Source organism: Schistocerca gregaria, chromosome 7 (genome assembly GCF_023897955.1).
Source record: "Schistocerca gregaria isolate iqSchGreg1 chromosome 7, iqSchGreg1.2, whole genome shotgun sequence".
In the NCBI taxonomy this organism is placed as follows: Eukaryota; Metazoa; Arthropoda; class Insecta; order Orthoptera; family Acrididae; genus Schistocerca; species Schistocerca gregaria.
In genome coordinates, this window is record NC_064926.1 from 80,476,055 (window position 1) to 80,504,010 (window position 27,956).

At 43.9% G+C, this 27,956-nt stretch overlaps 1 protein-coding gene and 1 non-coding gene across 3 annotated transcripts in view; one reads left to right on the forward strand and one right to left on the reverse strand.

The window, feature by feature from the left end:
- Window positions 1-27,956, forward strand: part of LOC126282005 (protein white-like) — a 254,448-nt gene that overhangs the window by 29,342 nt on the left and 197,150 nt on the right. Inside the window, exon 2 of one of the 2 annotated variants that reach the window (XM_049981397.1) lies at window positions 5,491-5,752. In XM_049981397.1, coding sequence (XP_049837354.1) covers window positions 5,687-5,752 — 66 coding nt within the window. In that variant the 5' untranslated portion in view covers window positions 5,491-5,686. Of the gene's footprint in view, window positions 1-5,483; window positions 5,753-27,956 lie in introns of those variants that run through there. The other variant, XM_049981396.1, reaches the window with a different exon arrangement.
- Trnaa-ugc (transfer RNA alanine (anticodon UGC)) lies at window positions 20,755-20,828 on the reverse strand. Its single transcript has one exon. It is a non-coding gene; the product is annotated as a tRNA-Ala (tRNA).

Sequence of the window (27,956 nt, forward strand, 5' to 3'; positions counted from 1 at the left end):
GCGTCACTGCGGTCCGGTAACAGGTCGACGGGCACGTGCACCTTCCGCCGACCACTGGCGACAACACCGATGTACTGTGGAGACCTCACGCCCCACGTGTTGAGCAATTCGGCGGTACGTCCACCCGGCCTCCCGCATGCCCACTATACGCCGTCGCTCAAAGTCCGTCAACTGCACATACGGTTCACGTCCACGCTGTCGCGGCACGCTACCAGTGTTAAAGACTGCGATGGAGCTCCGTATGCCACGGCAAACTGGCTGACACTGACGGCGGCGGTGCACAAATGCTGCGCAGCTAGCGCCATTCGACGGCCAACACCGCGGTTCCTGGTGTGTCCGCTGTGCCGTGCGTGTGATCGTTGCTTGTACAGCCCTCTCGCAGTGTCTGGAGCAAGTATGGTGGGTCTGTCACACCGGTGTCAGTGTGTTCTTTTTTCCATTTCCAGAAGTGTATATTGTCAGTAACGTACAAAGACTATTTGAAAGAAATAAACAAAGTATCGTCTTCCTATTAGCGCTGATGCTCTCGAAGTTGTGAGCGACTTGGCCCCGACCAGAGATGGGTGACTGTCCTTGACAGCGGGCGCTGGACCCTGTCTTCGTGGAAGGGAGGCGCTGCCCGCTCTTTGCATGGGGGCGCGCGTCAGCGCCTCCTTGATACCGTTTCGTGGCGCTTCGCTGGTCGGTGTGCAATCGATGCCTTAGTACTGCATTTCACCTACCACCTCTTTTTCACTCTACGGAATTCTTTGGGTTCCTTTCTAACGAAATGTTAACGTCGGCAGCTGTTGTTATACAGGGTGTTACAAAAAGGTACTGACAAACTTTCAGGAAACATTCCTCACACACAAATAAAGAAAATATGTTATGTGGACATGTGTCTCAAAACACTTACTTTCCATGTTAGAGATCATTATATTACTTCTCTTCAAATCACATTTATCATGGAATGAAAACACACAGCAACAGAACGTACCAGCGTGACTTCAAACACTTTGTTACAGGAAATGTTCAAAATGTCCTCCGTTAGCGAGGATACGTGCATCCACCCTCTGTCGCATGGAATCCCTGATGCGCTGATGTAGCCTTGGAGAATGGCATTTTGTATCGCAGCCGTCCACAATACGAGCACGAAGAGTCTCTACATTTGGTACCGGGGTTGCGTAGACAAGAGCTTTCAAATGCCCCCATAATTGAAAGTCAAGAGGGTTGAGGTCAGGAGAGCGTTGGGGGGATTGGAATTGGTCCGCCTCTACCAATCCATCGGTCACCGAATCTGTTGTTGAGAAGCGTACGAACACTTCGACTGAAATGTGCAGGAGCTCCATCGTGCATGAACCACATATTGTGTCGTACTTGTAAAGGCGCATGTTCTAGCAGCACAGGTAGAGTATCCCGTATGAAATCATGATAACGTGCTCCATTGAGTGTAGGTGGAAGAACTTGGGTCCCAATCGAGACATCACCAACAATGCCTGCCCAAACGTTCACAGAAAATCTGTGTTGATGACGTGATTGCACAATTGCGTGCGGATTCTAGTCAGCCCACACATGTTGATTGTGAAAATTTACAATTTCATCACGTTGGAATGAAGCCTCATCCGTAAAGAGAACATTTGCACTGAAATGAGGGTTGACACATTGTTGGATGAACCATTCGCAGAAGTGTACCCGTGGAGGCCAGTCAGCTGCTGATAGTGCCTGCACACGCTGTACATGGTACGGAAACAACTGGTTCTCTCGTAGCACTCTCCGTACAGTGACGTGGTCAACGTTACCTGTACAGCAGCAAGTTCTCTGACGCTGACATTAGGGTTATCGTCAACTGCACGAAGAATTTCCTCGTCCACTGCAGGTGACTGTCTCGATACAAACATACCGCGCCACGGCTATTGCCCAGTGCTAATCCACGCATCAAATGGGCATGTGCCAACTCCGCATTTGTAATCATTGCACTGACTGCAAAACCACATTCGTGATGAACACTAACCTGTTGATGCTACGTACTGATGTGCTTGATGCTAGTACTGTAGAGCAATGAGTCGCATGTCAACACAAGCACCGAAGTCAACATTACCTTGCTTCAATTAGGCCAACTGGCTGTGAATCGAGGAAGTACAGTACATACTGACGAAACTAAAATGAGCTCTAACATGGAAAATTAAGCGTTTCCGGACCCATGTCCACATAACATCTTTTCTCTATTTGTGTGTGAGGAATGTTTCCTGAAAGTTTGGCCGTATCTTTTTGTAACACCCTGTAGATATAATGCAATGTTTTACTTCGTTTATCGCTACCGTTGCTCTCCTTTGTATGAACATCACTAGTACTGAATCACTCCTGTTAGTCGTCGACTAAACATTTCAGCTCCGCTTTGTAGCCTCACGCTGTGCTCACCAGTGGATACCTCTATTACAGCTTTCTGTTGCCATTAGCAACCAGTGTAGTGGTTACATAGTAGACAATGTGTGGGACGTCGAGTGCCATAAAAAATCATTGGCCTTTTTCGATCGGGCGTTCAGTCGGTTACTTGTCAGAGCTCCACCTCAGATTAGCATCAGACTAGCGTCAGATCAGGCCGTGAGTACGGACGACAGTGTAACGAGATTTTAGAATCGTAGCATGAACCGAGTGAGACCTTACGATTCTGAATGGACTCCGTTCCAATCTTGCCACCACTGAAAAATCACCGGTCATAGACAGAAACGGAATCCGAGACCTTGGGATGCATTCGGACGCTCTGTATACGCAGCTATAAAGGCGGATGGTGAAGTTAACAGCTTTTGGGAGAGTAAAATCAGAAGAGCCGAACTGGGATTTCAATCAGAGCTCCCGAATGGGAATGTATTGTGCTAGCCAGTGGGAAGTCTCGATCTCTGTGACTACGAGTGGTGTATGTCATACTGTTTGACTTTTTAGTCATCAATCTTCTGACTGGTTTAATGAGTCAAAAGTCTTCTGACTATCACGATTTCCTATCTTGTACCAATGGTTTCTGCACAGAGCAGCGTTTACTCCCTACCTCGTTAATTATTTGTTCAATACATTCCCCTCTTAGCCCGCAATGTTTGTCCTTCGTGCGTCCCCATAGTACCACGGAAGTTATTGGCTCAAATAGCTCTAAGCACTATGGTACTTAACATCTGCGGTCATCAGTCCCATAGACGTAGAACTATGTAAACCTACCTAACCTAAGGACAACACACACATCCATGCCCGAGGCAGGATTCGAACCTGCGACCGCAGCGGTCGCGGGGTTCCAGACTGAAGCGCCTAGCCCGGCCGTAGTGGAAGAGCGGTTCTAGGCGCTTCAGTCTGGAACCGCGCGACCCCTACGGTCTCAGGTTCGAATCCTGCCTCGGGCATGGATGTGTGTGATGTCCTTAGTTTAGTTAGGTTTAACTAGTTCTAAGTTCTAGGGGACTGATGACCTAAGATGTTAAGTCCCATAGTGCTCAGAGCCAGAGTTGCCCAATCTCAGTTTTCACCCTTTAGCACTGACCATTCGTAATGCGGAAACAGCGGCACGGTCCTCGATTACATCATGTTTCTTAAGCCGAATAAAAAAAAAACATAGAATCAATTGGAAAATACCGGTGACTTTTTCTGACATTCAACCAATTATCAGTTTTCCAGACAAGCAACGAACTGTGGACGGACTCTCTTTCATTTGTCCGTTTAATTGAATATTTTGATTCTACGTGTCTTGAAACTGAGGGAGCCAAAATGTTTCAAGCTTTATCAGGTTGCCCTCCATGGGTTTGGGTGCACGCAACGACTGTGGTTATATTGGGTTAGATAGAACAGCAGATCAGATTTCGACCTGTGCCAGGTCATTATCAATGCTGAAACGAATACAAAAGCATATATTAGAATGTGATTTACAAAAGTTATAAGTCCATCACATCGTTGTCTTTTAATGTTAACATTACATACCAATGCGGAATTGTAGCAGTTTGTACTCAAGCGAATGCTTACAGAGTTCGACTATTACTGTCGTAAAATTATATGTTAGTTTCACAGAGCACATCAGTTTTGCGTATGAAGTTTACAGTTTAAAGTGCATTTTGTAAATAAAGTTCACGTTATATGTTTTGTCAATAATAACTAATTAAGTTAAGACAGGTCACAACACGACAAAATATTCAATACTTCCTATAACGTACTTTACGTAGCCATATCAGTTTTATAATTAATTTTAGCCCATGAGGCGTAAACTGTCACTGTTACGTGCTATAGTAATTTTAAACATCTAGCACATTACAGACATGAGAAAAAGTAAGAATTGTAATGTTACATAGTTTTACTCATTATAATTTCATGTTACTACTTAGTTACTATACAACATAAACATTACAAAAAATGTCGTTAAAACTGTTAACTTCAGGCCCAGCTCATAGAGGGCGCCATACGCAAAATCGATGTGCACTGTGAAACCAACATATAATTTTACGACAGTAATGGTTGAACTGTGTAAGCTTTCACTTGAGCTACAATTCCGCATTGGTATGTAATGTTAACATTAAAACACAACGATGTGATGGACATATAACTTTTGTAAATCACATTGATCTGATCTGCGTTGTGACTATAAATGTCATATTAAAGCAACTTAATTCCACGACTGATTGCTGTTCTATCTAACCAAGTTTCAATCTTTGCTCGCTTAGTACGTTTATCACAGGAAATAATAAGAACAAAAAACTTAAAATCGATTATTTCCGGAACCGTTACTTAGAGCGGTTTTAAGGCACAGGTTAAACTGGGGTTGGGAACCGATATAACCGGAATTCCTATAGAGCACTCGGCCGCGGAAGGCAGAGGTCGGAGGTTCGAGTCTCGGTTCGGCACACAGTTTTGATATGCGAGGAAGTTTCAGACAGAGCAGTCACTAACACTGGAACTGCCCTACCTGAAACACTGGTTCAAGTGGCTCTGAGCACTATGGAACTTAAATTCTGAGGTCATCAGTCCCCTAGAACCTCCAAGGGAACCTCCCCATTGCACCCCCCTCAGATTTAGTTATAAGCTGTCACAGTGGATAGGCCTTCAAAAACTGAACACAGATCGAGCGAGAAAACTGGAAGAAGTTGTGTGGAAATACGAAAAAAATAAACAAAATATGCAAACTGAGCAGTCCATGCGCAAGAGGAGAATGTGAGCTCAAGAGCGCCGTGGTCCCGTGGTTAGAGTGAGCAGCTGCGGAACGAAAGGTCATTGGTTCAAGTCTTTCCTCGAGTGAAAAGTTTACTTTCTTTGTTTTCGCAAAGTTATTACACACATCCATGCCCGAGGCAGGATTCGAACCTGCGACCGTAGCGGTCGTTCGGTCCCAGACTGAAGCGCCTAGAACCGCTCGGCCACTCTGGCCGGTTGTAATTAGTTCAGCCGGCTGAAACACTGTAAAAAGTCTTTGAGGGCTTCTCTATCACGAACTGTGTTATTGGTTACGTTCTTCTCGGCCGTTCATCTGTACTGTTTTCTTATCAGTGCCGCAGCAGTTGCTTCCATCGTGGACGCCGCAGTCTGTGTGTGTGGAGATGTGCCTGCCTACGCGACCATTGTGTGAGCCGAGCCGGGCTGCGAGCTGCGGGGAGAGGGAGCCAGCAGTGGCTCGGCGGGGCGGTAGGCGGAGGCAGCGGGCGGCCAGTCTGCCGTCTGCAGCGGGCTGGCGACGTCGGCCGACATGCACCGCACCGAGAGGCAGCCGCTGCTGCGCGCACGCCCCCGCCAGGCGTACAGAGCCACCGACGTAAGTACCCGCTGCCGCGCTCCTCCGCCTGCGGCGCGGGGCACCCAGCCGAACCGTGCGACGCCTCTACCGAGTGGCCCACCCGCGGACGCCTGCGCTTGCCTAGGTCCACTTGTTGCTCCTAGTAGCGCGTCGTCACCTACTTCGCAGTTTCTGTCGTGCTCCCTTCTATGGCGTATTTTTTAAGAACGCGTATCATCTACTATTTTGTTAGCATCCTCAGCGAGTATATAAGCACTCATTTTATGTTACGTTACATTTATACTTGTTCCATAGATGACGAATGCGATATTTCGTAATAATGTGGAACTTAAGGTTTATAAATTATAAAAAAACAGCTACCAGCCACATGTATCGTTTAAAAAGGTTTATTTTCTTCAGATCATGACCGGTTTCGGATTTTTCTTTACAAATCTATCTTCAGATGGCAGTTACAATCGTTCTAAGTTGGACCTAGTTTTGTTTTTGTTATTCGTTTACTCCACTGGGAAAGAAAATAAATATTTTTGTTGTCATATCGGTAATGGTATTTTTACGAAAGATTTACTTCTTTTTCAATATCTAATTGCTCATGAGATAGTTTTTTAACCTTGGTAAACGTGCAGGTTAGTGTACTTACGTGCTGTGTAGTTCTGCCTGACGAAATATTCGTGCGTTTTTGTTTTCGAACGCAAGCTTAATACACTTTTCGATATGCACTGTGTGAGTGCTATTCCAGTCAATGGACGTCACTTTCAACTTCATCATCTTAATTACACACGCAGCACACATGAATAATATTTACAAAACGTGGCCCAGCTTCAATTACAAACGAGAACAATATTTGCAAAGAGCTTACTGTCATAACGATGTTAACTTACAAATGCTGTATAGTCAATATGGGTACAGTGAAATATCTCTTTGCTAGTGTATGAAATTAATCTAAAACGGAATAAAATAAAATTACATGCAAATAAGATTACAAACATTATATGTAGTACAGAATTACTGTGTGCTAACTAATTAGTTGTTACGATTGTGGGAGATACATTCTAATATTTGACATGATAAGCAATGCACGTGTTTTCATTTTGCAATTTTTCAATGACTTATATGCAATTTCTGGAGCCTGTATACTGAATGTTTTTAATGGAATATTAGGCTTAAGTTATTTTTAAAAAAGTGAAGACTTCTTAAAAGTTATTTAGGAAGGGGGTGTTAACTGACTCTGTCTGTTCATTCAGAATGAGATCAGGAAACCTGTTTTTATGTGTATGAATCTCAATCTCCTCTAGGAGATTCAATGTGAAACCCTTGTCTTTGAGGTGTAATATCTGCAGGTTGTTTTTTATATTCTCAACTGTATGATTGTTTTCTGCAAGATGGGTGGCAAAAGCAGATTTGCTTAGGTTTTTTCAGACGTAGGTCATCAAGGTGTTCCTTGAATCTTGTTTCAAAAGCTCTACCTCTTTGGCCAATGTAGAATTTAGGACAGTTGTTACACTTGACTTTATAAATTCCAGATCTTTTATGGGGTATGCTATTGTGTGGGAGTGAGCATATGACTCTTTGTTGGAGTTGGTTATTGGTAGAGAAACTGATTTTGACATTCTTCTTCTTGAATAAGTTGGAAATTTTGTATGAAAGTGGGCCTATATATGGTAGGGCTACATATTTTACTGATTTTTTGTCTTTCATAGTTGTTGTGGCTGTTGCTTGTTGCAAAGACTTATTGCTAGCAATTTTTTCTTTTGTTGTTTGAGAGAGTGTGTCTGTAATTGAAGCATCATAGCCATTATTTTGGGCAATTGATTTGATTATGCTGACTTCCTTGTGCTGTTCAGTGGGGGTGAGGGGGACTTTATGTATACGATGTAGCATTGACCGGAAATTAGCCATGTTACGTTGGTTCGGGTGGCAGGATGTGTTACTGATGGTAACATCTGTGGTTGTTGGTTTTCGAAAGACACCAAAATGGTGTTTGTTATCTATGTTTGATATTTTGAGATCCAGAAAATTGATGCTATTATTTATTTCATGCTCCACTGTGAATTTGATGTTGTTGTGTAATTTGCTCAGATCTTCAGCTAAGGCATCAATTTCGCTACTGTTACCATCAAAAAGTAATAGAGTGACATCTACGTATCTCTTGTAGTAAATTATGTTACTGTTCATTTGGTTATTGGATGACAAGGACTTTCGCTCAAGATGGTTAATGTAAATATCAGCTAATAATCCAGCAAGACTGCTACCCATTGCAAGGCCATCATTTTGTTTATAGACTTTATTATTGAAGGTGAAGTAATTATTAGACAAGACGAGTGTGAGGATCTCTATTAACTCATATATTTCTGGTAGATTGATCTTTTTGTGTTTTAGGAGGTTACCTTTTATTATGTTAATTGTTTCATCTACTGGGGTGTTAGTGTATAGGTTTACAATATCTAGTGAGGAAAATCTAGCTGTTGGTGGTATATGGATGTCGTTGATATGTTCTATAAGTTCCACTGTGTTTTTAATTGTATAACTATGTTCGAACATGTAGTAAGTGGTAAGGAGATCCTTCAATTTTCTGTTTATGTATTATGCTGGGCTGTTTCTTGAGTTCACAACAGGGAGTATGGGGGAATTTTCTTCGTGGATCTTAGGCTGTGACCGAAGTTTCGGTGCAGTTGGATTCATGGTAATGCAGTCCCAAATTTCATATTTATTTAAGAGGGATTTAAAACTGTCGAGTAATTTACGAAGTTTAGCTTGAAATTTTGCTGTGGGGTCTGATTCTAGTTCTGTGAAGTTATTGGACTGAAAAAATTCTAGAGTTTTTTCAATGTATTCGGATTCATACAAAACAACAACTGAATTTCCTTTATCAGCCTTTACCATGAGAGCTTTGTTAGCAGTAAGTTTATCATTGATATCTTTAAGCATTTTTTGTTCACTATTAATTATATTATTTTTTGAAAGCATGTGTTTACTGATGAGTTTGTTGGCTTTATATGCCAACGCATTTTTGTCATTGGACTTAAGTTTGGCAGTGTCACATGCCAGTTGTGTAGCTGCTATTAGGTCTTTTATGTTCTTATTAATTAGTCTTGGGGCAATGTTACGCTTGAAGCCTTTATCTAAGAGGTTAAGTTCATTGGGATTGAAAGAAATATCTGTTGTGTTTACCACTCTATTATAGAATATGTGCTTCTGCTGTTCCCCAGTGTTATGTGGTTCCTTTAATTTGAGTTGAATGAGGGATTTTAACTTCTTCTTGTGCCTAAAGGAGATTTGCTGTTGTTCTCTGCTAAGAGCATGATTAATATGGTGTTTTACATATGTGAACTGTACAGGTGAGAGACTATTTCCTAATTGTAAATGTAGCTTGTACATAGATTTATTCAGCTAATCTTTCTTCTTATATTGTAATTTGATTTCTGTTTTTATCCAAATAGTTTCACATTTTGCTTTTACAAGCTTAGCAGCGTTTGTTTGACTATTGACCTTAACTTTAACATAATTTGGGGTCACTTTTTCTAACAGACATCTTTTGTTGAATTTTATGTTGTTAATTGTTTTCATTACATCAATCTTACATTTTTTGAACGCATGTAACATTCTCATTACCTGTCTAGGTAAGCTTAACGCTATTTTGTCGAAAGTTGAGAAACGTGGCTGTTGTACTATAAGATTTATAATTTATAAAAAACAGCTAACAGCCACATGTGTGGTTTAAAAAGGTTTATTTTCTTCAGACCATGACCGGTTTCGGATTTTTCTTTACAAATCTATCTTCAGATGGCAGTTACAATCATTCTTAGTTGGACCTAGTTTTGTTTTTGTTATTCGTTTACTGCACTGGGAAAGAAAATAAATATTTTTGTTGTCATATCGGTAATGGTATTTTTACGAAAGATTTACTTCTTTTTCAATATTTAATTGCTCATGAGATAGTTTTTTAACCTTGGTAAACGTGCAGGTTAGTGTACTTACGTGCTGTGTAGTTCTGCCTGACGAAATATTCGTGCGTTTTTGTTTTCGAACGCAAGCTTAATACACTTTTCGATATGCACTGTGTGAGTGCTATTCCAGTCAATGGACGTCACTTTCAACTTCATCATCTTAATTACACACGCGTGATGTCCTTAGATTAGTTAGGTTTAAGTAGTTCTAAGTCTAGGGGACTGATGACCTCATTTGTTATGTCCCATAGTGCTCAGAGCCATTTGAACCATTTGAACCAAGCATTCGGTAGAAAAAATTGTTGGAATATTCACAAGACATATGAAAACTAATTTCAGACTTGTCTGTGTGCTCCATCTGTTAGCACAAGAGAGCCTAAAACTATATACAATAATTACCTGTCTATAGGTTTTTGATATTCTGTGATATTGTGTCTCTCTGTTTATAGCTCATTTATCTTCTACTTTTCCCTTGCTTATCCCGTCTACTACGACATCCAATTTTTCAGGATTTAGCAAATTTTACTTTTTCATTTCACTGTGATAATGGGTACCCCCCCCCCCCCGCCCCCTCACTCCCCTCCGTTGATGCTACAGTCATTAAGGTGTCCTAGAAGTCTGGTGTGCGCCCTACGCTTTTGAATGGTGTAAATTTCGTTCTCTGAGTTTTCGTATTCTTATACTTTGTGTATCGTTTACTCTGAGAGATTGGATGCGGGAACCAGTCCAGTATTTGCCTAAACGAGCGAGTAAAACCGCCTAAAAAGCAATCTCAGACTGGCCGGTGTCCACCGACCCACGGTCGCGCGGTTTCGTTTCGTGTGTGCGGTTCACTTCCCTGTGTAGCCAGTTGGCAGCGCTGCGCCCTACGCTATACCAGAAAGTCAGTTGCAACTCTTTTAAAACAACAGGGTCTCCTCTCCTTTCGGTGAAACAGCCTAAAAGTTATTTCTTGCTGTGCTGCAATTCAAAGTTAGGCACCCAAAATTTATACGCTTTGTCGATCTCGTTTTAGCACCCCAATCACACGTCAGCGTCGCTGTTTTCCTATTCTGTATTACTACACAAGCTAGGGCACTCGGCCAGTGAGCAAATGGAAGCTGATGCAGTCCATGTACATGTTCATATGGATGAAGTGAAAGCATTACTCCCCTTCAGAACTGCTTTATTCAATCGGAATTATTTATACATGACGATTGTCCAATTTTAACTACTTTGTCGTTTACACGTGAACCTCTTTGAAAAATCTACACAAATATAACTTGGATATTGTCTTAAAACAGTATGAAAATGCGCTAAAACATATGGTGCACTCCACATTGTTGTCTTTTAAAACAAGGTAAAACCACAGCACGTACAGGAATTGCTGTAGATTTGCCTGGTGTGGTTATCAATAGGTGAGGAGCACCGCGTATGATGTGCCTATGTTTTTTTTTTTTTAACGACATGAGCATGTACTACTGCACAAGTGATTTTAGTAACCTGTTTAAGATTATTAATGAGACGTAACGATACGCTGCTTGAGATGGGCATTGGACCTGTACTGATCCGGTGTAATGCTCTAAAAATAAACCTTTTAGAGGTGATGTCGACTTACAGCCACCGTGAAGTTTATCAGATTCATACACGCACATTATACAGTGTGAACCACAGCTCTACAAAAAAAAACTTTCAAAGGAGGTAGTATGGACAAGAACAGGGGTAAAAATTCTACTAAAGATGGGCACTAAAATGTATATCTTAAGATCTACGAACACATCTTCAATACTATGAAAAAAATCTTTTGACAAGACAAAACAAGAAAACAGTGCAGCAAATATAGACTCCAAAGTGTATATCTTTAGCGTTTCGAGCGCTTGTTTATGTTTCTACTGTGAAACACATCTCTTCTACGGAACAAGTCCTCGTATCTCTTGACGTACGCATTTAATGGACAATCTTTGCTTGTTTGGCCCATATGGAAAGAGCTTATAGTAGAAGAGATTCGTTTCACAGTGTAGAATCTACATCTACATCACTAACTGATCCCTCCCTCCCTCCCTGTTCTAATCGCGAATGGCACTTGAGCAGAATGATTGTCGGTATGCGCCTGTGTTAGTTCTAATTTCTCGAATGTTGGTAATTTCGTGTCTCTTTTGTATCGCCTGCCACTGGAGTTTGTTGAACATCTCAATAACTCTCTAACGCCGACTAAATGGACGCGTGGCGAAACGCGCCCCTCTTCGTTGGATCTTCTCTACCTCTACTAACAACCCTGCCTGGTAAGGATCGCAGACTGATGAACAGCACTCAAGAATAGCTCAAACAAGCGCCTTTTCAGTCACTTCCTTCGTCGATGAGTTACATTTCCTTAAGGTGCTTCCTATGACGAAGAAGTGCTGTAAACTCTTAAAACGCGCATTTCAGAGCCCATTACAAACGCCCTAGACCATTTTGCTTTGAATAATCGTTCATTTCATATCGCTGTCTATTAATTAACCATTATCCTGCGATACCCTGCACAAAGAGCGAAGAGATCGTTTGATAAATATCCTAGAACAAGCCAAAATAGCAGAGAATATACGCTACTGGCCATCAAAATTGCTGCACCAAGAGCAAATGCACATGATAAACCGGTATTCATTGGACAAATATACTAGAACTGACATGTGATTATATTTTCACGCAATTAGGGTACATAGACCCTGAGAAATCAGTACCCAGAACAACCATCTCTGGCCGTAATAACTGTCTTGATACGCCTGCGCATTGAGTCAAACAGAGCTTGGATGACGTGTACAGGTAGAGCTGCCTAAGCAGCTTCAACACGATACCACAGTTGATCAAGAGTAGTGACTGGCGTATTGTGACGAGCCAGTTGCTCGACCAGTGACCCGACGTTTTCAATTAGTAAGAGAGCTGGAGAATGTGCTGGCCAGGGCAGCAGTCGAACATTTTCTGTATCCAGAAAGGCCAGTACAGGACCTGCATCATGCGGACGTGCATTATCCTGCTGAAATGTAGGGTTTCGCAGGGATCGAATGAAGGTTAACGTCCACTGTTCAAAGGGCCGTCAATGCGAACAAGAGGTGACCGAGACGTGTAACTAATGGCACCCCATACCATCACGCCGGGTGATACGCCAGTATGGCGATGGCGAATACACGCTTCCAATGCGCGTTCACCGCGATGTCGCCAAACACGGATGCGACCATCATGATGCTGTAAACAGGACCTGGATTCATCTGAAAAAGTGACGTTTTGCCACTCGTGCACCCAGGTTCATCGTTGAGTACACCATCGCAGTCACTCCTGTCTGTGATGCAGCGTCAAGGGTAACCGCTGCCACGGTCTCCGAGCTGATAGTCCATGCTGCTGCAAACGTCGTCGAACTGTTCGTCCAGATTGTTGTTGTCTTGCAAACGTCCCCATCAGTTGAGTCAGGGATCGAGACGTGGTCCACGATCCGTTACAGCCATGCGGATAAGATGCCTGTCATCTCGACTCCTAGTGATACGAGGCCGTTGGGATCCAGCACGGCGTTCCGTATTACCCTCTTGAACCCACAGATTCTATATTCTGCTAACAGTCATTGGATCTTGACCCACGCGAGCAGCAGTGTCGCGATACGATAAACCGCGATCGCGATAGGCTACAATCCGACCTTTAGCAAAGTCGGAAACGTGATGGTACGCATTTCTTCTCCTTACACGAGGCATCACAACAACGTTTCACCAAGCAACGCCGGTCAACTGCTGTTTGTGTATGAGAAATCGGTTGGAAGCTTTCCTCATGTCAGCACGTAGTAGGTGTCGTCACCGGCGGCAGCGTTGTGTGAATGCTCTGAAAAGCTAATCATTTGCATATCACAGCATCTCCTTCTTGTCGGTTAAATTCCGCGTCTGTAGCACGTCATCTTCGTGGTGTAGCAATTTTAATAGCCACTGGTGGAGGTGAAGGGGCTGTTACTCTGGAGAGGGAGAGAGAGAGAGAGAGAGAGAGAGAGAGAGAGAGAGAGAGAGAATGAAAATACCATAAAATTTGACTCAAGGGCAAGTTAACATGCGTGTTCTTTCTCATGATGTCGTATTTTTATGACTCGTCGACGCTTTGTCGGACATGTGCATCTTTCATATATGCCAATCTTTTAATTGCCACTTTCATAGCAAACCGGCGTTTTCTTGGACAAAAAAATGGCTCTGAGCACTATGGGATTAAACATCTGAGGTCATCAGAACTTAGAACTACTTAAACCTAACTAACCTAAGGACATCACACACATCCATGCCCGAGGCAGGATTCGAACCTGCGACCGTAGCAGTCGCGCTGTTTCTTGGACATCTCTCCATGTTAAATTTGAGCAATATTTTCTGGTATTCTGACTCGTTTTCAGATGATCTCTTCGCTGTTGAGACTGTCAGGGGAGTTCTGTTTTGTCACGGGTTCTTTACTTTGGGCCGCATAATAACGAAACCGCTAATTGCGGCCTGATGCAGCAAAAGTTGCAGCGAGGCGTCCCTTGGGCGGGTTGCGTGACGTCGGCGCTGCAGGTCGGTCACGAGGCTTGCCGAGCCGCTTCGTCAGGTTGCGTGGGCTCCTTTCTAGTTCTTTCCTCCGGAGCGAGGCTGCAAGTCAAGGAGAGACGCCGCAGTTGCTCGCCGGGCAACGAACGCGGCACCCCAGTGTCAGCTGTAGGCCGCGCCGCTCCTTGCATGACTCACTTCGGTGTTTTCATTTGTTTTTGGATTATGTTTGTTGCTGACGCCATCAGAAAGGCAGTACATCTATCACAGGAAGATATCAGCAACAGATTTTTTTTTCGCCATCCTTCAGTCGCCTAAAGTGATTTGCGGAATTTATAAGAAACACGAACCCGATTGTTCCGAAGTGTGTCTTGTAAAGTGACCAGCCTCATGGATGTAACCCTGTATCAAAAGTCTGAATTACCACGTTTCGCAACGCGGACCGTTGTGATATATGCAGGAAGATAGTCAACGAGGTTCTGCGCCAATATTCTCGACTGAGGATTCGTGACTCGATTGAGGTGCTCTCATTTAATCTCGATTTGGTATAAATCCGGAGACTGTGGTGGTCTGGGGTGTACGAACAATTTACCAACTTCGCCGTTTCGTAAATGCGTCCACCCTTGGCCCGAAAGCCAGGGATCACGATCTTTTGGACGTCAGGTAAATCGCTCCGTTTCCATTTACGACAACGACTGCAGTATTTCCCGCGTCCACGCGACATACCTAATACAGGGTGTTACAAACAGGTAAGGACAAACTTTCAGGAAACATTCCTCACACACAAATAAAGAAAATATGTTATGTGGACATGTGTCCGCAAACGCTTACTTTCCATGTCAGAGCTCATTTTATTACTTCTCTTCAAATCACATTAATCATGGAATGGAAACACACAGCAACAGAACGTACCAGCGTGACTTCAAACACTTTGTTACAGGAAATGTTCAAAATCTCCTCCGTTAGCGAGAATACTTGCATCCACCCTCCGTCGCATGGAATCCCTGATGCGCTGATACAGCCCTGGAGAATGGCGTATTGTATCACAGCCGTCCACAATACGAGCACGAAGAGCCTCTACATTTGGTACCGGGACTGCGTAGACAGGAGCTTTCAAATGCCCCCGTAAATGAAAGTCAAGAGGGTTGAGGTCAGGAGAGCGTGGAGGCCATGGAATTGGTCCGCCTCTACCAATCCACCGGTCACCGAATCTGTTGTTGAGAAGCGTACGAACACATCGACTGAAATGTGCAGGAGCTCCATCGTGCATGAACCAGATGTTGTGTCGTACTTGTAAAGGCACATGTTGTAGCAGCACAGGTAGAGTTTTCCGTATGAAATCATGATAACTTGCTCCATGGAGCGTAGGTGGAGGAACATGGGGGCCGGCCGGAGTGGCCGTGCGGTTCTAGGCGCTACAGTCTGGAGCTGAGCGACCGCTACGGTCGCAGGTTCGAATCCTGCCTCGCGCATGGATGTGTGTGATGTCCTTAGGTGAGTTAGGTTTAATTAGTCCTAGTTCTAGGCGACTGATGACCTCAGAAGTTAAGTCGCTTAGTGCTCAGAGCCATTTGAACCCTTTTTTTGAAGAACATGGGGCCCAATCGAGATATCACCAACAATGCCTGCCCAAACGTTCACAGAAAATCTGTGTTGATAACGTGATTGCACAATTGCGTCCGGATTCTCGTCAGTCCGCACATGTTGATTGTGAAAAGTTACAATTTGATCACGTTGGAATGAAGCCTCATCCGTAAAGAGAACATTTGCACTGAAATGAGGATTGACACATTGTTGGATGAACCATTCGCAGAAGTGTGCCCGTGGAGGCCAGTCAGCTGCTGATAGTGCCTGCACACGCTGTACATGGTACGGAAACAACTGGTTCTCCCGTAGCACTCTCCGTGCAGTGACGTGGTTAACGTTACCTTGTACAGCAGCAACTTCTCTGACGCTGACAAAAGGGTTATCGTCTACTGCACGAAGAATTGCCTCGTCCATTGCAGGTGTCCTCGTCGTTCTAGGTCTTTCCCAGCAGCGAGTCATAGGCTGGAATAATCCGTGCTCCCTAAGACGCCAATCAATTGCTTCGAACGTCTTCCTGTCGGGACACCTTCGTTCTGGAAATCTGTCTCGATACAAACGTACCGCGCCACGGCTATTGCCCAGTGCTAATCCATACATCAAATGGGAATCTCTCAACTCCGCATTTGTAAACATTGTACTGACTGCAAAACCACGTTCGTGCTGAAGACTAACCTGTTGATGCTACATACTGATGTGCTTGATGCTAGTACTGTAGAGCAATGAGTCGCATGTCAACACAAGCCCCGAAGTCAACATTACCTTGCTTCAATTGTGCCAACTGGCTGTGAATCGAGGAAGTACAGTACATACTGACGAAACTAAAATGAGCTCTAACATGGAAATTAAGCGTTTCCGGACACATGTCCACATAAGATCTTTTCTTTATTTGTGTGTGAGGAATGTTTCCTGAAAGTTTGGCCGTATCTTTTTGTAACACCCTGTAGATATAATGCAATGTTTTACTTCTTTTTTCGCTACCGTTGCTCTCCTTTGTATGAACATCACTAGCACTGTACCACTCCTGTGAGTTAGTCGTCGACTAAACATTTCAGCTCCGCTCTGTAGCCTCACGCTGTGCTCACCAGTGGATACCTCTATTACAGCCTTCTGTTGCCATTAGCTACCAGTATTGTGGTTACATGGTAGAGAATGTGTGGGACGTCGGGTGCCATAAAAAGCAGTGGCCTTTTTCAATCTGGCGTTCAGTCGCTTGCTTGTCAGGGTTCGACCTCAGATTATCTGTCAGATCACGCCGGGAGTACGGACGACAGTGTAACGAGATTTTAGAAACGTAGCATGAAGCGAGTGAGACCTTACGATTCTGAGTAGACTCCGTTCCAATCTTGCCACCACTGAAAAATCACCGGTCATACAGAGAAACAGAATCCGAGACCTTGCAACGCCCTGTCTGCAGGAAGAGAGTCAACGTAGTTCTGATCGAGGATCCTCGACTGAGGATTTGTGACGCGGACAGCCTGATCGAGGTGCTCTCATTGAATCTCGATTGGGTTTAAATCCGGAGACTGTAGTGGCCTGGGGTGTACAAACAATTTACCAACTTCGCTGCTTCGTAAATGCGTTCACCCTTGGTCCGAAAGCCGGTGACCACGCCCTTTTGCACGTCAGGTAAATCGCTCCGTTTCGACTTACGAAAACGACTGCATTGTATCCCGTATACCCCGCGCGCGACAGACCTTATATGCTTTCCAGTGCTGTGGAATGCCGTCTGAGTGGTTATTGCTCGTTTTCGTCATACACGGGCGGTGGTTACGTTAATGCAGGGCCGGCCAGAAATTGTGCACGGGTGCGGTGCCCGAGTACATGTGCAACTTCCGGGTCACAGCGTGCTCGCCGCAGCCGTCAGCGTTCATGTAGTGCATGTTTCTACCCACAGATGTGGCTTTATCCACTTGCTGGGATATTCTGTACCGGCGCATTCTAGTGCTCTTCCCACAGCTTGCAAGCCAACCATGGGAAGGTATTTCGCGTATTAAACATTTAAAATACTGTCACAGTCTACTCATTGAGACGTCTACTTTTATGTTGACAGTTTAACCCAGTAAGACAAGTAATACAGTTAACAAACGTGGGTTTATATTAAGGCAGCTTGACTGATACCACGTAAACACGCGTAATGTTTTTGATCTAGTATTTAAGAAAGAGAGCACATAGCGACTTCCAGCGAACCTTATTCAAGATTTCAAATAACATTAAACTAATGCAAGGTTTCCTATAACTAATTCTCGGTGCCCTCAGTTGCACCCACACAATTTCTGTCTCACTGACCTCTGAACAGAATGACAACCGCAGACCTCTCGATGATCACCTTTTATTTCAATAACATTATTGCCATATCTTTCATCAGTTCCGTCAGAAATCTGCATAATAACCGACAATTAGATGAATGTTACATTTTATTGACTTCAGCTGAGCGTAGTCCTTCACACATTTAAAAGAAAAATAAAAAAAAACTAAATCAGACACCCTTTCACAAACTCCCCTTCGGAAAAGGGTTTCCCCAGATTGTGCAATTCTTAATGCGATTTTAAAGCTTGCTCGCAGTGAAGATTTAGTGTGGTTGTCATTCTGGAAAACTGAAAATAGTACATTGTACAGCGTACAGTAAAATAGACATAAATGTAACACAAGAAACTAAGGGTTCAAGAAGTATCAGTTACTTTGATGTACAGTAAAATCGAGTTGATGTGTCTCATCCATTTTCTTAAGGACATTTAATTTTGCTTGCCGTCATTCACTGTTGAGTACACTACACTCGTATTTGTGATATGTATTGTAGTGTCTTTCAATTGAAAACTTATTCGGCGGCACAGCAAACACTGTGAGTTTTCACCAACGGTTACAAAAAAAAATTGGCAGTTCCCAGTCATTTTTAAACGACTGAGGACACAGATCTGCCGCCCTTTGCTTTTTCACAGTACCTACCATTTCTCTGTTAAGGTTACGGTCACCAGAGGTGAACGAGACTGGGTATGTTGCGCTCTTGCTTGTACCACATAAACAGGGGAGTGGAGCAGCCGCCATTCATTTAGGACACTTGTCTAATAACAGATGTCGCTGTCGCTTGCTGTCGCACACGTGCGCACATGTGCAGCACTTGCGCACGTCTGCACACTGTGCAGCGTTTGGCCGGCCCTGCGTTAATGTGACTGGGCCGTGTATTTCACCAGTGAGCACACTTGTGAACTCCTTAGCTTCTATCTTTCTTGCGAATTCTTCAGTGTGGGGTTTTTTAAGCTCATATTCTAGTTGGCATCATTACACTCCACCTTTCGTTAGCCATCCCAACAGCTATTCTCTTTCCGTTTATCGAGATTATTTTTGGGAGTCATGCATACGAAGAAAATGACTTTAGTGCAAGTCTTCTGTATTTTGCACCTCCTCCCTTAAAAAATAAGATGTTCATTTCACTTAGTTCTAAAATCTATGGCCGGACGACTTGTCTGGCATATGGGTCGTAGATTCCATGCATAAATCCTAGTTGTGAATCAGCCTGTTTGTTACTGAAAACCGTTTCAAACTCCCCATAGTACAGTAGCTCCTGAAACACAATACAGACAAAAACCGCGACGGTGGACTTTAAGTGATACCAGTAAGTTGAACTTGTTTGTATCACGATTCTAGGATAAAGTAGTAATACTAGTCGCATACTTTGTATTTATGCTTGCTGTTTTAGCATAGAATTTCTGCAAAATTTATCCGTACCGTTATCGCCCTTTAATCGCCCTTGCCTGTGCTACACGAATTCTGTTTTGTAGCTAATCGTTGACTCTGGTAAAGAGGTTTTACGTTGTTTCTTTTTATTTCAGTACCATCTTTCAGAGTACAGCACTAAAACGTTTCACTGCATGGGTAAACAGGCCTATCAACAGGACAGGTTTCTCTGGAAAGTTACTTGCAAAACCAGTAAGAGTGCAGTAGTTTATGTAACATCTAGCTTTCGGCTGCAACGTGTTTTATGTCAAGTCAGTAACCGGTGCAATCGCAATCTTCACGAGGCTCTGCATTTTTGCTTTTCGGACCAGATAAGCCTTTCATTATTTATTTTTGCCAGTAAATGATAAGCACCTACGCTGGGTGTTCCAAAGACACTAATTTCTTTAACGGCCTGTACGTCGCATTTCCGAGAGAGAGGCTGTTATGGCTTCTGTCAGAACTGCGGGTCAAAGTCCTTAAAATCACAGATATCCAACCTTTCTCGTATGTGGAGCACAGCGGATTGTCGAGAAAAGGGAAAAAGGAACTGAAACTTCTGCCAAAGGTGTTTTAAGATATAAAGACAGTTCGTCGTGGCCTCCTAGATCCGTAAGCCGAGCTGCTCGTATGCAAGCCCCGTAGCGGTCGGGCAGTGACCCGACCACCGCCACTGTACAGCTCAACAGGTGGCCGTGTTTGCTTAATTTTGCACTAGATCCCACAGACTGTCGAATGGTAGTATTACTTGTTTCCTGTTATTTTTATGTTTCTGAACTTATATGACATCTCTGTACATTGTAGCTTTGTAAAGATTGAACCTTGTTAAAACTACAGTATCGGAGAGTCGAATTTGGCGGATTCATGGTCGAACTGCATGATCTGTTAGTGCCTAAATATCAGGTTTGGCTTTGTGAGACACTGGAAAGATCCAATCCTGAGTTTGAATTCGTAAAACAGCTACCGTCTCTATAGCCTCTATACCTTCTGTACCCTCTCATGACGTTTCCAGCATTAGGACACAGAAACATTTCTCGAGAGCTGCGTAATGTCCACAAAACTTAAATCACCAGGGATGAAAATAATGGCCCAAGTGGTTAAATAACTGTATCCGGTAACTCATATGTGCCAACAAAGCGATCTGCAGAAATGCAACAATTTAGAGACATACTAAGATCGTGACCATGCAGCTCGTTAGAATGAAATTACAATGAAATGAACACCCTTAGCTGATTACAGGCGTTGACATACGTCAACAGGGACAGCTGAAAATCTGTTCCCCGACCGGGACTCGAACCCGGGATCTCCTGCTTGCATGGCAGACGCTCTATCCATCTGAGCCACCGAGGACACAGATGAGAGCGCGATTGCAGGGATTTATCTCTGGCACGCCTCCCGCGAAGCAGGAGATCCCGGGTTCGAGTCCCGGTTGGGACACACATTTTCATCTGTCCCCGTTGACGTATGTCAACGCCTGTAATCAGCTAAGGGTGGTTATTTCATTGTAATTTAGAGACAGTTTTCCGACCAAATCATAATAGTGGAAGGCGAAATCCTGTTAATAGAAACGAGCCAGGTGGAAGAAATAGTGCAAAATCTAAATGCTCGTCCTGGAAATCACCCTGAGCAGCGGAGTTAAAGACAACGCACTTTAGAGACACCAGCAACCAACACTCTTGTCAAAAGAGGAGGTAGAAAGAGAGAGAGGGGGGAGGGGGGAGAGGGGAAGGGAGAGATGGGAGGGTGACGGGAGTGGGGGTGGGAGGAAGGAGGGGACAGGGATTGGGAGAGGGGAGAGAAGGCGAGGAGGAAAGAGAGTAGGAAGGGGGGAGAAGGAAGATGGAGGAGAAAGAGCAGAGAGAGAAAGAGGGGGTATGGAGGGGGAAAGAGGGAGAAGCCAGAGAGGAGGAACAGTGCAGAGGCACCAAAAGAGAGAGAGAGAGAGAGAGAGAGAGAGAGAGAGAGAGAGAGAGGGGGCGGCGAAGATGACCACGATATTTCTCCTAGAATCCTCGGTTTTAGATTTTGTACAGTGCGTATTAGAGGAAAAAAAAAGTTCAAATGTATGTGAAATCTTATGGGACTTAACTGCTAAGGTCATCAGTCCCTAAGCTTACACATAACTTAACCTAAATTATTCTAAGGACAAACACACACCCATGCTCGGGGAAGGACTCGAACCTCCGCGTACCAGAATTTTTTTCAAACAACTTTGTGACTGACTTCCGCGTCTATAGTAGTCTAGCAGATGCAGTGCTCCGTCCCTAATGCGTTCGATTCGATGCGAGGTTACAATCTATTCTTTCTTTTTCTGGCACAACACTTGGGCTGCAACAGGGTTTCTTCATTGTGCGGAAAAAGTTTTGCTGAGCGCACGGCCTCTGCTGGATCCATGCGAGGCAGAAAGAGTCGGTAGAAGTATTCGAAACATTTCTTCAGAACAATAACCTTGTGAAAACCTTAAAACAGAACGAAACAGCAGAATTCTTGTTTTTCCCACTGTGGCGTCTTTGGAAGCTAACTGATGAGCAGGCAAAGCGGCACTGTTATACATCAAGGCGCACAGAAACAGGTTGCGTTCCTCGCCTGCGACTCAGTCTTGGCGCCCTTGGTGTCGCTCGGAATTGGAATGAACTGCAATTCATTACGAGTGTCTGGGACGTGGAGCACCTGTTTTGTTCTGCTGGTCTGTCTGTTGGTTGCCGAAGGTTGTCTTAGTTCACTGTATTAGATGTATATATCTGGAGGGCATAAACAACCTATGATCGACGCGCAGGTCGCCGAAGTGGTGTCAATTAACTGGGCGGTCTAACAACCCCAACAACTCCCGACCAATAACGCCGTACGATCGTTTCACTTCTAGCTTGTCTACATCTACATCTACATCCATACTCCGCAAGCCACATGACGGTGTGTGGCGGAGGTTCTCCCTTCTATTCCAGTCTCGTATTGTTCGTGGAAAGAAGGATTGTCGGTATGCCTCTGTGTGGGCTCTAATCTCTCTGAATTTATCCTCATGGTCTCTTCGCGAGATATACGTAGGAGGGAGCAATATACAGCTTGACTCCTCGGTGAAGGTATGTTCTCGAAACTTCAGCAAAAGCCCGTACGGAGCTACTGAGCGTCTCTCCTGCAGAGTCTTCCACTGGAGTTTATCTATCATCTCCGTAACGCTTTCGCGATTACTAAATGATCCTGTAACGAAGCGCGCTGCTCTCCGTTGGATCTTCTCTCTCTCTTCTATCAACCCTATCTGGTACGGATCCCACACTGCTGAGCAGTATTCAAGTAGTGCGCGAACAAGCGTACTGTAACCTAATTCCTTTCTTATCGGATTGCATTTCCTTAGGATTCTTCCAATGAATCTCAGTCTGGAACCTGCTTTACCGACGATCAACTTTATATGATCATTCCATTTTAAATCACTCTTAATGCGTACTCCCAGGTAATTTATGGAATTAACTGCTTCCAGTTGCTGACCTGCTATATTGTAGCTAAATGATAAGGGATCTTTCTTTCTATGTATTCGCAGCACATTACACTTGTCTACATTGAGATTCAATTGCCATTACCTGCACCGTGCCTCAATTCGCTGCAGATCCTCCTGCATTTCAGTACAATTTTCCATTGTTACAACCTCTCGATACACCACAGTATCATCTGCAAAAAGCCTCAGTGAACTACCGAAGTCATCCACAAGGTCATTTATGTATAATGTGAATAGCAACGCTCCTACGACACTCCCCAGTGGCACACCTGAAATCACTCTTACTTCGGAAGACTTATCTGTCGTGGCTTCAGCTTGCATGTGGTCTTGTCTTTCGGGCACGTTAGATTAGACTTGTCTTGAAGAGAAAATCGATGGTAGCGACTTCTCGCCGTTTCCCGACAGTAATCGTGGAAATGTACTCGCACCACCAGTGTGCACCAGGGGAATCGGTTTTGAGTACACTCCGTCATCGGTGGCAATTGTTTTTCGTTATTTCGCCTGACTTGTACACGCTCAGTGGTCGGACAGTGCTGTGTAACACGTAATTATTGCGTCACGCAGTATAAAAGCAGAAAAGACGGGAATGCCTATTGAGAAAATGTGACCTCGAAGTAAGTTCATAAATCTTCATTTTTATCTGTTTTCCGCTGCGAGTTATTCATCCAGTCGCGTCGCTCCAAGAAGTTATTCAAATCGGGTATTCGGAAGAACAGTAATGTCTACACCTACGACAGTGTAAAAAGCGACCATACTATTCGTTTTCGAAGATGTTGGTAGTTCAGAAGCATATACAGTATCCAGTCACAAAAATCGTCGATCATCTCGTAAGCTGCCGGTCTACTTAAATTCTCAGATTATCAATGTAAGAAGTCCACAGCAAAACCTCTGTTTGAAATTCCCGCTTGTAACATTAAATTGTAACACGAAATTTTATTAAACGCTATCTGACTATATTTTAAGCATGATTTCACAAGGGGAAGGTTTGGTTTCGCGAAACACGTAAGCCTATGGGCATCAATGAACATATAAATGATCTTTAATGACAAAATTTCATAATTTCACGATACGACTTTTGAAATTTGTAAGTGCTTCATCTTATGGACAAGGGCATGTGCAAAGAGCACATTCAGCTCAGATTGTTATCTTAACACTTTTCCACATAAAACCTGAAAATATGTGGTACTAGAAGAAATACTGAATGGAGCAAGAGAAATGGAAGGCTGCTACGAAGCTCTTGTTTCAATTTGCCTTAAAATTCTAAAATATGATGCAGAATAATGCTGAAACTCAATATGGTGTTGGCCCACCCTTATTTTTGATGACAGCTTTCACTCTCGCAGGCCTACGGTCAATCACGTGCTGGAAGGAAGGCCTGGCACGAAGTCGGCGTTCCAAAACATCCCAAAGGTGCTCTGTAGGATTCAGGTCAGGACTCTGTGCAGGCCAGTCCATGACAGGGGAGTTACTGTCATGTAACCATTCCGGTAGAAATTGTGCATTATGAACAGGTGCTCGATCGTGTTGGAAGATGCAATCGCCATCGGAACGCCACATTGCGTACCGTGGCTCTTCACTCCACACAACGTTTTCCAACTGTTCAATCGTTCAGTGTTTACGCTTCTTACACCAATCGAGATGTCGTTTGGCATTTACAAGCGTGATGTGTGACTTATATGCAGCCGCTCGACCATGAAATCCAAGTTTTCTAGCCTCGCACCTAACTGCCATAGTACTTGCAGTGGATCCTAATGCAGTCTGGAATTCCTGTGCGATGGTCTGGATAGATGTCTGCCTATTACACATTACGACCCTCTTCAACTGCCGGCGGTCTCTTGTGAGTCAACAGACGAGGTCGGCCTGTACGCTTTTGTGCTGTACGTGTCCGTTCACGTTTCCACTTCACTGTTGTATCGGAAGCAATGGACATAAGGATGTTTAGGAGTGTGGAAACCTCGCGTACAGACGTGACACAAATGACACCCAATGACCTGACCATGTTCGGAGTCCGTGAGGTCGCGGAGCACCCCAAGCTGCTCTCTCACGATGTGTAATGACTACTGAGGTCGCTGATACGGAGTATCTGGCAGTAGTTGCCAGAGCAATGCACGTAATATAAAACAAGTATGTTTATCGGGGTGTCCAGATACTATTGATCACATAGTGTGTGAATAAACACGTTTGGTGAAAGCAAGTATTCGTAGCAGAAGCTCTATTGCAGCTCAGTTGCAAAGTGCACAAAAGCATAGCAAATTATGTAGAATTAATATATTTAAATTATCAGTTCAGCAGCGTCAAGGAAACGTTAATAAACTCGGAGAGATGTTATTCGAGTTAATGATTATTTCAACTCAAAACACAAATCGTAGCACAGAGAAGAATATAGTTATTTGTACATAAACCACGTGGCATTCAGTGTCTCTAAATAACAATGAATCTACCCGAAAATTGTTTAAGACTCCCACGAAAGTATCAAGAATAGTTAAATAAATGGGAATGTGCTTTACTTAGCTCGCTTAAGATTCGGAAACGTGAGTCAATACTGACCATCTTACAACAGAAGGGACGTTAAATCATACCACTGATAATGGCTCGTTGCCGACCTTACAGTGTTAGCGTTCAGCTCACGGTGACTAGTAGCTCGTAACAAGATTGTGCAGCAAGCAATCTGCGCAAGTTTGAAAAACTTGTCTTCTCCACCAAAAACGCCCCAGCTCACAGCTGCATACAAAGAATCGCGCATATAGTAACACCCGCAAGCATGTCTCCTCTCATCAAGAACTCCCTTTGCACTGTTCGGTCCCTTTGTCCCGTTTGGGCATTGTTCATGCGTCACTGGCACGAGGGCACGCTGAGCTCTCATTGGCCGAGACGCTGCTCACCAAAGAACTGGCCGAACACTTTCCTCACGCAAGACATCGATTTTACTCTTACAAGTTACTAATGTGTTAACGAAGTCTATAATGCAGAAAATAGTAATAAGCTGGAAGTTGATATTTTTGATGAGCAGTTGCATTCTGCATAACGTCTGTAAGATGATAGCGAACGTCTAATTCTCCTGCTACCGTCATTTAATAAGATAAACAGTGATGAGTCGAAGCTTTTTGACAACCTTTTTTAATAGTTTTTCACCCACCTTTGATATTCAGTACAGCAGCGATACAGCATGGCATGGGTCGACGAGTCCTGGTAATTTGTTGGAGGTGGATGGCACCAGATGACTAGACACAGGTCACCCAGTTCCCAGAAATTACCGACTGGTGGTTTGTGGGCACCGGATTGGCACCACAGCTTCACAGATACGTTCCATCGAGTTCATATCAGGCGAATTTGGTGGCAAGACATCAGCGTAAATTCTCTGTCATGCTCATGAAACCACTGTAGCACGTTTCTGGCCCAGTGACAAGGACAGTTAACCTGCTAAAAGTTCCATTACTCTTGGGGAAGAGACCAAGCGTGAATGGATGCACGTGGCTAGCGGTAATGCTCATATGCTCCACAAATATCATGGTGGCTTTGATTACAACCACAGGTTCCTTTGTACCCTGCTGAATGCCATCACTAGCGTAATACATCTTTAACCGATGTAGCACTGTGCATGTATCGAGCAACCATTTTGATGATAGCGTATATGGACAAGATCATAACAAGAAACATGATTAATTCGACAAAGGGACATGTTTCCATTCATCCACTGTCCAATGTCGTTGGGTCCTTGCCCACTGCAGTCGTAACTGAAGAAGTCTATGGGACAACATGTCAACACGTAGGGTGTCTGATGTGGAATCCCTAGTTTAACAGTTTCTGCTGAATGATGTCACCCAAAACACCTGTGCGTGGCATCTAGCCTGCTTTCAGAGCTGGCAAGCCACCGAACTCTAAGTTCTATGATGAGGGGTAAACACCTTATCGCCTACTCGAGATTTCATCAATAAATGTTCAAATTTGTGTGAAATCTTATGAAACTCAACTGCTAAGATCATCAGTCCCTAAGCTTACACACTACTTCACTTAAATTATCCTAAGGACAAACACATACACCCATGCCCGAGGGAGGACTCGAACCTCCGCTGGGACCAGCCGCACAGTCCATGACTGCAGCGCACGAGACCGCTCGGCTAATCCCGCGTGGCGTGATTTCATCGTCCTCACACCACTTCCCATGCATGATCGCGACAAGAGCGTGTCAACGCTCAGTCAGCTTCGCCATTTGCGAGGTATTCGCTCTCCCACCCCGAGTTATAAATATCTGCCCTTAGTCAAAGTCGCTCAAGACAGTGTATTTTCCCACTTGCGAACGTATTATCACTAACAAAATTCCCCATCCTTATACGTCTGGATGGCTTTCATGGTTGGGGACTTCGCGGTTGCTTGATGAGGATAGATAAGGCGTGAACGTATATGAAAAGTGGAATGTGGATGTAGTGGCACAACACTGTACCTGGATTGGTGATTAGCTGGTCCGCTTTGCGTTCTTTGAGTGGGTTTTGTGATTAATGTAAAATCGAATTAGGCATGGTCGGATGTTGGTATAAAAAATTGATACACGTACACGCCATCGGCGGGTATTAAATAATTAGATTTGCGATTCTTTGTGACTGGTACAACGACCATCAGAGTGCATTACTGTTGTTCATGTTTAGTGTTGTTGCCAGGCTTGGCAGTGTATGTTAGGAGCGGCAGATGATGGACGGTCACAGTGAGGGGTACAGAGATGCCGAGTACTTGTGTGAGGCAGCGTTATCAGCATTTGACGTAGATCGAAAGGGGCCTTTTTATGCATTTCCATTTGGTCGGCTTCCTGCAGTATACAGATCTGTGTGGCATTCCCATGAGACAGTGGCCCAGTTATCGAGTGCATGAGAGCTCAAGGACTGGCATACTCATTTCTGAATCCTGCCTAATCGCCAAATATGGGGTGTCTAGGAAACCTGCTTTCTCGGATTGCTAGACTACATTCAAATGAATCGTATTAATAAGTTTATAACAAA